The sequence below is a fragment of the Melanotaenia boesemani genome, chromosome 19, assembly GCF_017639745.1.
Source record: "Melanotaenia boesemani isolate fMelBoe1 chromosome 19, fMelBoe1.pri, whole genome shotgun sequence".
NCBI lineage: Eukaryota > Metazoa > Chordata > Actinopteri > Atheriniformes > Melanotaeniidae > Melanotaenia > Melanotaenia boesemani.
The window spans coordinates 24,500,083-24,513,344 of NC_055700.1; the positions used below are offsets into that span (position 1 = coordinate 24,500,083).

The 13,262-nt window shown below is 38.4% G+C and overlaps 1 protein-coding gene across 1 annotated transcript in view; it reads right to left on the bottom strand.

Annotated features, from left to right (window-relative positions):
- The window catches only part of cacna1bb (calcium channel, voltage-dependent, N type, alpha 1B subunit, b), a 216,873-nt gene that overhangs the window by 63,044 nt on the left and 140,567 nt on the right, over nucleotides 1-13,262 (bottom strand). The window contains exons 20-25 of the mRNA XM_041969681.1: nucleotides 13,051-13,157; nucleotides 10,915-10,977; nucleotides 5,392-6,129; nucleotides 4,476-4,672; nucleotides 2,499-2,628; nucleotides 10-139 (exon numbers count right to left, since the gene is read on the bottom strand). Of these exons, the coding sequence (XP_041825615.1) occupies nucleotides 10-139; nucleotides 2,499-2,628; nucleotides 4,476-4,672; nucleotides 5,392-6,129; nucleotides 10,915-10,977; nucleotides 13,051-13,157 (1,365 nt within the window). The remainder of the gene's footprint in view (nucleotides 1-9; nucleotides 140-2,498; nucleotides 2,629-4,475; nucleotides 4,673-5,391; nucleotides 6,130-10,914; nucleotides 10,978-13,050; nucleotides 13,158-13,262) is intronic.

Sequence of the window (13,262 nt, forward strand, 5' to 3'; positions counted from 1 at the left end):
TTGACTCACGTTGTTCCGCGGTGCGTTGGCCTGGACGGGGTCCTCGGCTGCCAGGGTGATGCTGCTCATGGTAATGACCATCAAGATGCACATTTCAAAGTAGCGTAAGTTGACCACATAGTGACACAGCCGTCGCACCCTGAAAGACCGCATAGAAGCTACAGTCAGTAGAGGCAGCTTACTGGGTACATTCAAGCAACGTCCACTCTAAACAGGCTGTGGACAAACGCATTTCCATCAGTAATGTGCAAGGTGGTCAGGTCTTACCTCTTCATTCAGGGTCATTGCATCTAGATAAATAAATTTGTTAAGTTAACCATATTAAAGCAGACCTGCATCGCTTGTAACTGTTATTCAGTTCCTTTGCACAGTATTTAATGATGCTGTAGTAATTCAAAGCTTTTCAGTCCTGTAGATTTTTCTCTGCAAAACGCAGAAACAGCTGCAGATTTTTACAAGTTTAGTTCCAACTTTAGTTGAAAATGAGCACATCTGTTTTAAGAAAATAGACCAGATATTGTTTTCAGTTATTCTCTCATTAAGGGAAATTATACAAATAACTGCTCTGCTTTAGTAGCAATAATTGTAAATTTGTCATTTTTTAATTGGCATGAACAAATATCAGTTCCTTCCTTGGTATGAAACAGTTTCAGATCTGTGATGTTGGTTGGTTTCCTCCTGTTGAGTTGCTCACACATGGCCCTTCTCGAAGATCTCTATTACATTAATGTCAGGACTTGTAAGTGCAGTCATTGATTTATGCATCTTTACAGGTACTTAATCACTTGCACAGCATAAGTCCATGCATATTTCTGTAAACTGTATCCAGACATGCATTACCAAAGAAGTACTCATTGTATAGAGTTAGTATATAGCCTTCAATAAAGTATCTTAGGCGCAAGGTGTGTGTGCTATATTTAAGAAAATAAATGCTACTGTAGTGCCACTTTTCCCACTGCAGTGTAAAACCCTAATCTTATTTTATCCTATTGTAATTTATTGAATCATCTGTAACCCTATTTCATGTCATCTCATACTAATGTATTCCATCTTATACTGTCATATTCTAGATCATATTGCATTTTATCTTATCAAATGTGCTGTAATGTATCATATCACATCTTTTCTCATCTTATCCTGTTCCATCTTTTCTGTGTTACACAGATGGTGTTAATACTGAGTTGGAGCATTTTTATTTCTTCAAGCATTCTGCTTTATTAAAGAAACATTATGTAACTTTCTTAACTTAAAAATATGTGTTTCTGACTCGTTTCGATGGTAAACTGACATTTATTATGTACATTCCTGGAGCCACTGTTGCCCGGCAGTCCAGAGGCTGAGAAACTGTGCTTTACAACTTTTGTATCCTGGGATGCTGAGTCATTTTACTGCAGTGTTTTGCTTTACGGCACACCAACTACTGGGTATCATCACATTGTTCGTTTTGAATGCACATAATATTTAAAGGGGACAGCAAGAGATGAGACAAGAGTCAACATCAGCCTGACTTTTCCTGGGCAGAGAAAGCTCAGAGAAGAGACAGGATGCAAGGTGAATGCTGAATTAGCCGTCGTTAGGGGCGCAAAAACATGAAAATCTGCTTAGGTTCAGAAGTACAACTTTCATTTTCGTGCAACTATTATAGAATAAACCGACCAATAACTGAATAATTCACAAACTTTAAGGAAATAATTGGGAATGCAAATTGTCAAAATATAAAAATAAAAATGAAAGATGGTATTTTCTTTAATTTCACCAAGCTGTTTTCATTACACAGACATGATAATGATTTTTTTTTAAAATATTTACAGTTATTTGATTAATTATACTGGAACTTGCCCATCAATGTTAGCTTACTTTCAAACAAAACCTGCACAGAATATCAAAGTGATGGAAAAGAGTTAAGTGTTGTGACACATTGATGCTGTATTTTAACTGCTTGAAACGAGGGAAAATTGGCCTTAGACAATCAGCATGTATATCAGTCAGTTTCAGACAAGAAATCAATGTTGAAATCTTGATTGTCGCTCACTGGGGAAGCTTTAAATATAGATCAACTGCTAAAGTTCAGGGATCAACGTAAGCCTCGGCTAATTCTCTGTTAGACTATGCTTTTATGCCATTTAGTCACATATAGACTCAATCTAGGTCACAAGATAGTACTAAAGGGCAAAAGGCCAGTAACTCCTAAACATAACAAAGTGCTCCTGTACTAATACAATCTGAGGGCCTCCACTGGTGGGGGCATGTTGCTTTGGGTAGATGAGACATTAAACATTATCACTCCAATCAGAAAGCATTTGCTTAAATGATGTGTTTGTGAAAATGATGGTGAATCAACATTAACAAAGCATTAACCTGGGTTTTTACTTAAAATAAAAGTTAATTAAATAATTTCAGGTGTTGTGTTTATATATATATAAACATTTTCATATTTAGTGAGACGTTTATGCTTAATGTGCGTCACTCCTCTGAGACACCTTCAAGTTGTGACTTACGGGTTTGTTTGTCCAAAGATGAACATTGAGCTGTAGGGAAGGATCTGCCGAGGCCCATTAGCTGCTTCCTCCTCTTCTAGATCCTTCTTCTCCTCACTGAGTTGGAAGTTGTCGCAGTCAATGTTGTTTACTGGTGTAATAAAAAAAAAAAGAGAGCATTCATTCAGCTCAAATGCACACAAATGTGAACAAGTGAGATGTTGTTTGCAGGCTAAAAGAAAACAGAGAATAATATATTATCAAGGTTAAGTTCATAACAGAAATTCTTGCATAATATGGTTTAATTAAATCTTTATGGTAGCTGTTTAATGACTCTATAATAATCTATAATCAATCATATGATTTATTAGATGTCTCATCAAAGCTAGACTAAACATGACAGTGAAACTTAAGGCAAAAATGCTGAACATTAAAAAATGAAGGCATTGTTATCCCATTGTTGCAGAAAATCAAAAACACTGAGTTCACACTCATCACGTTTGTCAGATTAACTCCTCAAGCCCTACACAAACATCCCTAAATTCAGTCAGTAACAGCTGAGCTACTCAATCTGTTACCACAAAACTAAAGCAAAACAAAAGCTGCCTCTATTTTATTTACAACAGCAAATACAAATTGTATCAGGTGGTTTCTTCAGACAGAGGTTTCAGGGAGCTGGTGCAAACAAGTGTTAGTTGACAGGATTTATTTTATTATGTATAGTTGCAGAAAACGCACCATATATATATTTTTATATATATTTTTTTTTATTTATTTCTTTATTTTTGCTTCCAAGCAGCTAGACTTTGTTTTAATCTTTTAAAGTGGTCTGGAACATTGCTTCTCCAGGCTTTCTGAAAGTCTTTCAAAATTTTTTTTTTACCCATTTTAAGCCCAGCCCTTATATCTGACTTGTTTTTCAAGCCACCTAACACTGACCTATGAATCATTCCACCATCAAATAGCTTCTAACTTAAGGGATGAACTGTGTTGTTTACTCAGAACAGATAAATTATTAAGGAATCCATTCAAGTTGCATCTTAAACTACTTTTCTTCAAGCAGTCTGTTGAAAAGACAAATTCTTTGTTCTCATTTACTGCATCTCTTAAAAACACCAACAATAGCAGTTTGACAGACATAATATAGTATTTTGATAACAACAAAGTGTTTCCCAACAAACTTTTAGCTGAAAACTTGACATATTTCATAATGATGTGTCCTTAAAATAAACTGAGGAAACTGGAGAAGTGGAGAACAAAAGAAGGTAGACCTACAAAACCTTTCTACTTTTTTATCTTTATATTTTAAAAATCCAGCAAAACCTGAAAAAAAGCCTGGTGAAATACATCTGGGCCTTCAGGTCATCTACATTCAACGAAGTCTCATCAGAAACTGTCTCAAAGGAAGGGTAGCTGTACGAAGCCATTTAAAAGGAAAACAGAGAAAAGACTGAGGTATGCCACATGACACAAGAACTGGACTGAGAATCAGTGGCAACCAGTCTGAATTCCCCCAAGAGCCCATTACTGAAACAGTGTGGGATTGTCTTTACTGAGACAAAAGGCAAAAACAAAGAGCTTTGAAAAGACCTTCAAAGAGTCTGGAGAACTATTTCTGAAGATCACTTTAAGAAATTACAAAAGGTTTGTCTAAGATGGTTCAGGCTATGTTTAAAGCTCACTGGAGTTCTATAAACTCTGTTTATTTAACACATGATTGTACATTTCCATATATTGCTGCACCTAAGTCCTGTTTTCCTGAAAATACGGCATTTCTTTAAAAAAGTTTGGGGTGGCTCAAGATTTTTTGTATTTTAGAGTAATTTCTGTTGAGTATGACAAAAGTTTTCTCATCAATTTCCATGCAGAGATCTTGGCATGTGGTGTCTGTCTTAATTATCCTTAATTACCCTTAATGACTTTGCAGCAAACTGATAACTTAAAAAAAGACCCAAGAAAGAATTTAAATCAAAGAAAAAGATGACATGCTGTACTTACTGGGTATGATGGTGGTTTCTCCAGGTGGGGCGGTGATAGTGACAGGGATGTGGATAGCGTTGCTGTTTAGGCCGGCCTGGCTGGCCCTGGTGGAGTTCTTCTGGTTGTCTGCGTCTTCCTGCTTTTCACTGAGAGTCATGCTGCTCCGCATTGGACTGCAGGCGAGGCTGTCTTCCTCAGCATCTGGCTGCCTCTCTCTGCAGAAAAAAACATTTGTATTGTATCGTAACATACATATAACATAAAGAAAATGTACTGTGATACACCTGAACATGTCAAATTATTTTTGTGGCTGCTTTGGCTGTAGAAATCATCATCATCATCATCACCTTTTACAGTTTAAAAAATATTTTTTTTTAGATTTAATAATAAGATTTTTAGATTTAATAATATTTAATTTCAACAATGTAAATAACATGAACAATAGTTCTGGGTTTAAATAATATCCCTGCAGAAAAAGACCATAGACCACATATGAAAAAAAAACAAAAACAATGTGAAACACAGGATGCACATGTGAACCACATTTGTAAAAAAGTTAAATGTAGTTCACATGTGATTAAAATGCAAAAAACATGATAAACATATGTGAACATCATGTGTTTCATGTGTGAACCACATGTAAAACATGTTTTGGACATGTGTATCGCATGAAAATGTTCCAAAACCACATGTTTGCACATGTGGTTTTGGAACATTTTCTTTAAATGTGAATCACATGAAAATATTTAGGCCACATGTGCATGAACATGCGCTTCATATGCAGTCCACAAAATGTAATCCACATATTCTTTACATATACTTCACATGTGGGTCACATGAAAACATTCCAGAACTACATACTGAACAAGTGGTTCACGTGTACATGTAGATGTGGAGCATGTGTGGCTTTTCTGGAAGGGATCAGCAGTCTTACCTGTAACTTCTGGATCCATTCTTGTTCCTCTTACTGTCGTCTCCAGACAGAGTAGACTGAGCTCTGACCATGCGGGAGCAGCGCCCCTTCCTCTCATCACTGCCCTCCCCTACGCCTCCCCCCCTGCCTCTACACTCTCCCTGTGCACCGTTAGCTAAAAGGCCATTTCCCTCTTTTAGTTGCCGACGAGAGTGATGGTGACGGAGCCCCCTCTCTTCTCCTCCTCTTTGTACATCAGCATCGTCTTCCTCAGGGGAGCTGGCCTTGTGGTGGTGTCTGTGTCCCTGTCCACCGTCTCGGCTGTGGCTCTTTTCCCCTGCCCTCTCTTTTGTCTGACTATCTACATTGTGTTCTCTGCTCCTGCTGTGATGTGTGTGATGCCTCCCTCCCCGACTGTCGCCTCCATCGTCATTCCTGTCACGGTGGCGGTGATGCCTCCTGGAGTGTGTGTGGAGGCTGTCTCCCACCCCATCCTGCTGGGGACCCCCTGCTTCCTCTGGACCTCCCTCGGGGTGCCGGCTGGGTTTATCGCCGTTCTTGCCCTCCACCACAAGCGGCCTGTCCATGTGAGTCTTCATGTCAGGATGCAGGTGGAGGGCGGTGGACAGCCGGAGGCGATCTTCGGGGTCGAGCTCGTTGTACAGGGCCTCGCTGCTCGCCCTCATGTTGTGTCTTCTCAGCTGACTCGTCCTTTGCTCCCACACCGACATGGCCTTCGCAGAGCGCTGCTGCTCCTTGCTGCAAGCATCACACCAGATTTACAAAACAATGATACAGAAACTTTTCATTTGTCTCCTTTCAGTTAGTTCTTGTTATGTATGAGAATTGAGTGAACACTGCAACCCAGTTTCATCCATAGCTATAAGATAATGCTTACATTTTAATGACAATCAGCAAGCTTCTGAAAGGGTAAAGATCTATGGATGTGTAAGCACAAATGTTCACCATGGTAAGGTTTTCACTTACCATGCCTCAGTATTATATGGAAAAGCCATAAAATGTGTGTAATGCTGAGCCATGTTAATACGTTCTGATCACAGGTGTTCCCCAACTTATTTTGCTTTAAGAACACTGAAGCATTTCTACGTGGTTTTAACTAAACCACAAAAATTTAAAGGCATTCCTCTAGAGGGAAACTTCTCACTAATAATATTACAAATTAAACCCATCTGGTTCACACAGATGGCATCAAAGAGGTGCAAAACATCTGTATTCATGTGATAATTTCTCTTCTCTCAGCAACTTAATACTTTGTCTGGTTGAGAAAGAAGGCAAAATCATCTCTGCAGTGTTTTCATACAGTGCCATTTAAGGCTTGCTTTGCCAAGCAAATGTTTGAACTGAAAGCAGGCTTTACATGAAAATGCACATTGCTTCCTGAAAACCTTTTTCACACACACAAGGAAGCCTTATTTGAAATAAGAAGTTGATATACAACAACAAATGTGATCCAAATTAAACAGAGGAAAGCTACTCGAGTAAAGCCATTCGAACATAAAATACTGATGCTTTCAATGCTAGACTTTATAAGACTGTGAGGGACTGTAAGGCTTAATTTCAATACATATGCATGGATTATAAAGCCCTTAATAGCCTTTGGGCTCCAGCTAAGGTATTAAATATGAGTGGTACCTATTAGAAATGAGACTAGAAAGAGTTATTAGTTTCTGTTATTACTCCACCTCAGTGACGTGTGGTGAAGTTTATGGTTGGTGAGGCACTGATATACAAATGTAAGAACTGAAAGGAGCATCTTATTTCAATATTCATTCAACAGCATGCAACTACTGGTAATGCTTCATATCCTATCAGCATTCCTCTTTCATTTACACTCACACACCCACTGTTACTAACTCTTCAGTGAGAAAAGTAGCTACTGGTTGTCCTAAAGGTCGCTAGAAATCGGTAAAAGACATCATCTAATGTGCATAATAGCCTGGTACATAGTAATGGAGGCTGCTGTGGAGAGGAATGTCATGGGAAAGGCAAAAATGGACGAAAAGACAAGCTAAAAATGTTTTAAAAGGCAAAACTAATAAAAATAAAGCAAATTCTTTGGTTAATATTTTCTTTTATTCTAGTTTTATTTTATTAAGTGTAGGTTGTTTTCTACTTAGGAGGCTGCAACATTTCACAACACTTGTTTTCCTCCACACTCTTCATTAATAGACATTAATATCTGACGGTAAGCCAGCGCGAGATCACCCTGCAGCAGCTTTGAACGTTTCATTTTCAGCCTGGTCATGAAACAGGTGATCATCTCCAGCTATGAATGCAGCTACTGCTGCTGCCAGAAGCCTCTTCTGTTTGCTTTTGGACAGGAGAGGGGCCTCACAGCAGCACCCACTCCTCATCAAGAACAATAAACTACATATGTCAGTCTACAAAAGTCTCCAATGCTAAAAAAGTCGCTAGATTTGTTGCTAGTCGCTTTAAAAAAAACAAACAAAAAAAGGTCGCTAAGTTGGCAACACTCACACACCGTGTTGGTGTGTGAGTGCGCCCCCTTGAGGTGAGGCAGAGTACTGTTTGCCTCACCTGCTGACTTTTCTCTGCACTTTATTGTACGATAAACGGGAATATTTCTCTCACAAATACATTAAATACATTACACAGACTGTAGAGAGTCATGGTGTGTAACAAATATTTCTGTAAAGTTCATATTGACGATATGCTGAGGAACAGAAAACAGCACGTGTCATGCAACCCAGTTTGTGTTGGATGGTACAGTCAGGGCTGAGGAACAGCTCGCCCGTGCCTCCACCGGGGTTTCTGCACTGGATTTGATCAGGAAATACTCAAATTTGGCAATTTTTACTTAATAAATATTAATATTTATTGTACGTTGTTTTCTTTATCATGACAGGTGAGGCACTGCCCGCACGTCACTGCTCCACCTGCTCATACGGCTGCACAGACATAATTTCAAACCTTTTTTAAACACAAACTCTTGAACATCTTTCCTTCATGTGAAAGTAAACCAGCTCAAGTGTGAATGCGGCAGGCAGGAATAAAAAAAAAAACATGCTATGAGTTATGGCCATTCCCCACATTCACACGATGTATCATCTGTAAGCAAATCGACAAGCTGATTCCACAGCAGAGAAGAAGATGATTAGGAATTATACCAATGGGCTTTTTCAAAGAAGAAAAAGGAACAAAAAAAAAAAAAAAAAAAAAAAGAATAAAAATCCTTTAATGTGTCCGATGCTTCCATTTCTCATGTAAGAACGCACTGCATACTGTTTGTCTGTGTGAACAGTATGATTCATTTACATGGTAACTTATGGGAGAGTTAAGTTAGTTCCATTTGGTCACCTGAAGCTCAAGATACGTCGAGTAGGGGAGCAGTAGACAGTAAAACTCCTAAAAGACACACAGACAGAAAACACAGAGGACACAGGACAGGGACCCACAGACAGGTGAGCTACACATACAGGTAGCGTTTGCATGATTGCTAAAAAGAAAATGAGAGACGTTACACTGACTGGATAGGAGAGTTATTTTCTGATATATGTTAACAAAGCACATGCACACTGAAAAGGAGGGCAGTTCTAGCAATGTATTAGTGTCATAAATAAAAGTATTATGTGTGTGTATCTGGCCCTCTAACTCCACGGTGACCAAATGAGACAGCAGATTCTGTGGCAGACGTTTTCAGTTGCTTCATGTTGTGTTTAAAGCCATGTCCTGAGGTGTAGAACAACAAACACACTGGAAATGTCAAATTATTGAAATCAGAGAGCATAGAGCATTAGTTTTTCTGGAGGCGCCAATGCTAATAGGCTCAATAAACAAAGTAAAGAATGGTCAGTTAAAGGTTGGAAAGGAGTCGTGACTCTTTGAAGACTTAGCAAACACAGCATGAACACCTGCTTAAAACTGAGAACTATATTTTACTGAGTTGTGGATTTTAGGTTCAGGACTTTTAGGTACATAATCAGGGCTACACAATAGACTGGATAGAGGCAAGCAAAGGTTGAGCCTATTCCTAAAATTGTAATAATAAATGAGCCACCTAAGACACATTAGCCTGCAACAAGCTAACTTACCAATTAGCTGGGTTTTAGACAACAAGCTAGCTAACATACCGGACTTAGCAGAATTTAGGTTGCTGGAATAATAACACATAGTTGGAGGATGAGGATCACCACCAATATCTGGCTCATTATCAACCCGGTAATTTTACAAAAGTTTACGAGACTGATTTTTGCTGTTCAGCAGATTCATCACACCAGTGGTTCAACCACACAAGTGAGGACCAAGGTAATTAAAAACTTCTTTATTCCCTGAAGCAATAGCTTCTTTTTTTTCTTAAACAGGATTTTATTTCTTGTTTGGGATTTTATTAAAGGATCATATTCTGGGTAAGTGTTTTTATTTGGCAATTTTATTGGAAAGTCATGTTTTGTCTATGTGGGAGGGGACTTTCTAATTTCTGGTAGTAATGTTTTCTTTTGAGGATCTGTCTGTAAACCAAATTTACCAATAAAGAAAATAAAAGCATGACTTGATTTAATATTTGGGAATACTACTTGCAACAAGCTAGCTAGATATTTGGTCTTTATTATGGAAAAACATGCCAGAACTAGCAGAATTTAGGCTGGAAGATTGGAGTGGTAGAGAGATGAGGATCACCACCAATACCTGCCACAGTTTTTTAACTGGCGGTTTTGTAGAAGTTAACCGGAGATAGATTTTAACTGATAAAAAACTCTGCAACGGCCAAATTGATTTTCTTCCTCCTCTGATGTGCTCATGCTGCTCATTCTGCTGAAACTCTTGCAGGACATTGCCATCATGGGAATATTAGTTGCACAATTTAAGAATGTTGACACCCTGATCCATAGCTGGAAGGTCAGTGAAATGTTTTAAATCTCCAGTGTGCATATGTAATTTTGCATCCAAAGAACTTCAATCTGTTAAAATGAACTCCAGTTTGCCTGGTAATGCGGTTTGTAGGAGCTGATCTGAGATCAATGTTGCACCTTATTGTGGACACACATTTTCTTATTATGAATCTTTTCTTGTTTGACACAAGTTTGACTGTAAGGTTAATGACACATTTCTTCTGATCTAACAAACTCATAACATAGATTTACTTCTGTTTTAATCATTTAGCTGCTTGAATATTACAACTTTATTTTATAAACTTTATTTATTATGTGCTTTTTATGTGATCTATAAGTCATTGCAAAATATTTTTCTTTATTTTTTGTGCTCCATAAAACAACCTTTGAATATGGTCCACTTTACAAGCAATGAAGGGACTGCAGTTAAGTTTTCTGGAGGTCCATGATAAAAGACAGCAAAAGAGGGCATAAGGTAAGAGAAGAGGAGAAATAACCAGAAAGGAGAGTGGGCAAGAATTGCATCACAAGTTGAAAGGAAAAGTAAACAATCACAAAGGCAATGGGATAGACTTAAGAAAAAGAAGGAGAGAGGTGTGAGGAGTTAAGGAGGCCAGGAAGGAAAGAAGGGAGGAGACGAGGATGAGAATATTGTAACAGAGAAATAACTCACGGTGACTGAATGCTGTTGATGGACGACCTGCGAGAGAGTGCATCTCGATTTTGCTTTACAAAACTGTACATGCAGAACAAAAACAAAAGAAAAATAAAATGAGACACAGATGTGAAGGGGACAGGTGGACTGTCTCTCAGTCTGTCCGTCCACCTGTCCCCTCATTTCACAGTGTACGGCTAATCTGTGCGACCACTTAAATAACACAACAGCAACAAAATCCTTTTGGTCAGCAGTGACATTTTAACAACAACAAAAAACTTTTCAGGGGTTTCATTTCAACATGACAAAAGGTTAAAACTTTCTGATCATCTTTTAGTAGTAAAGATTCATTTTTACTCATAATAGTCTAATAGCCCACCCCCCCACCTTGGATTAAAGTCATGTTGTAATACAACCCTGAGTTTCTCTGCACAATACACAAAGCAAATAAATACAGTTCATTTAAAATAAAGCCACTAGCCTGTGACCACATGGTTCAATGACCACATTAAATCATCTTGAGAACACTGACAATGAAAGCATAAAAGTCACATAATTGAGTAATAATAGTGAAAAGGGGGGAAATGGAGATATTAGTGATTTACAGCACTGATCTACAGAATAAAGGACCTCCTTCATAGCGAGGAAGACAGCAATTAAGGAGCAAGTGTAAGTTGAAGATTTTGTCGAATGAATGAAAGACTGAATCTGCATTGTGGCCTATAAATAAAATTGGCTTAGTTACTATGCAGAAATAATTCCACTGAGAAAAAAGCGAATTTTATGTGAGCACTATGTGCAGATGGTCTGTGCTGGTTTTGTTCGATAGCAACTGAGCATATGACAGAAGGTACACTATACTGCCAAAAGTATGGGGACATCTGGGGCATCCCATTCTTAACCTGTAGGGTTTAATATGGAGTTGGCCCACCCTTTGCAGTTATGTATAACAGCTTCAGCTCTCCTGGAGAGGGTTTCCACAAGGTTTAGGAGTGTGTTTATGGGAATTTTAGACCAGTCTTCTAGAGGTGCATTCATGAGGCCCTGATGTTGAGCAAGAAGGCAGAGTTTGCAGTCACCACTCTAATTCATCCCAAAGGTGACCTGTCAGTTGAGGTCAGGACTCTGCAGGTCAGCACCAAAACTCACTCATCCATGTCTTTATGGACCTTGCTTGGGACACTCAAATTCAATTATTTGAAGGGGTGTCCCAGTATTTTTGGTAACATAGGGTATTTTTACCCTGCAACATTGTGTGTGACAGCTGCAGATCACTAAAAAGCTCTGAAAACATGCCAGCCCTGTCCTGACATACTCCAATAGTTCAACACCAAAGACTGACAGGATCATTCTACTCTAATGAAAACATCTATGTGATTTTTAGATTTGAAAAATAAAAAAATCCCTTTTTTCAAACTACATCCTGGAAATCAAGTAATAGATATAAGCAGCTGCATTTACAATATTTTATGAAATCTATAAACAGATGCAAACTTGAAGCCCTAGAATTTGTTCAATGAATTTCATTCCTCATAAAACGTTTTCAAAGTTTTATAAAGTATTTTACAAGCCAGTATGTTGATTATCTGCTGTTATCTTTATGATTTTTTCCCAGTTAATTTTAAGGGTCAATGAGCAGATAAAAACACTACATCTACTATCTGAAAAAAAGATTGAGCCATAAATTGTTTTCTCTGAGGAGCCAAGTGCCAAGTATCATAGGTCATGTTTTCAAGCGTTTTATAACTGGATTTTTCAGACATCGACCAACTGCTTTGAAAATGAAATACCACTTTGGCAGCGTATAGCAAAGCTGAGGGGGAAACCAGCACAAAATAAAAAAAGATCAAATGAAAATCACTGCTGGAAAACTCACATCTTGTAGACTGAAGCTTCCTTAATTGCCTACAGTATTGAAGAAGGTCAACAGTGAGGTGTAATAAACAAGGAAACACAACAAGAGCACTCTCATAATGGGAGTGGATGGGGGAAATCCATGATGGACTGTGATCAACAACACATAAACACACTTTCCAGACTGAGAAGAAAGAGCATACAAAAGGGAGGACACACTGAAAGACAAAGGGAGGTCAATTTCCTGTGTGAGATTGGACAGAGGTGCTGTCTGAGGGTATGGGATACTTGAAAACTTACGCAGCAATCGAAATATTTGCAGCTGACATCGGGCTCACTTCTTTTACTTCCAGTGCCTTCTGCAGGGCGAGCTTCTTATTTGCCGCCTCTTCCTGCTCCTCTTCATCCTTTAGCCAGTCAGAGCCAAAATATGAAGTTGTGCTTTTGAAAAATCGCTCAGTAGAGAATCACATAAGTGGCATTTGATGATTGGCAGAATTCATTGTAACATT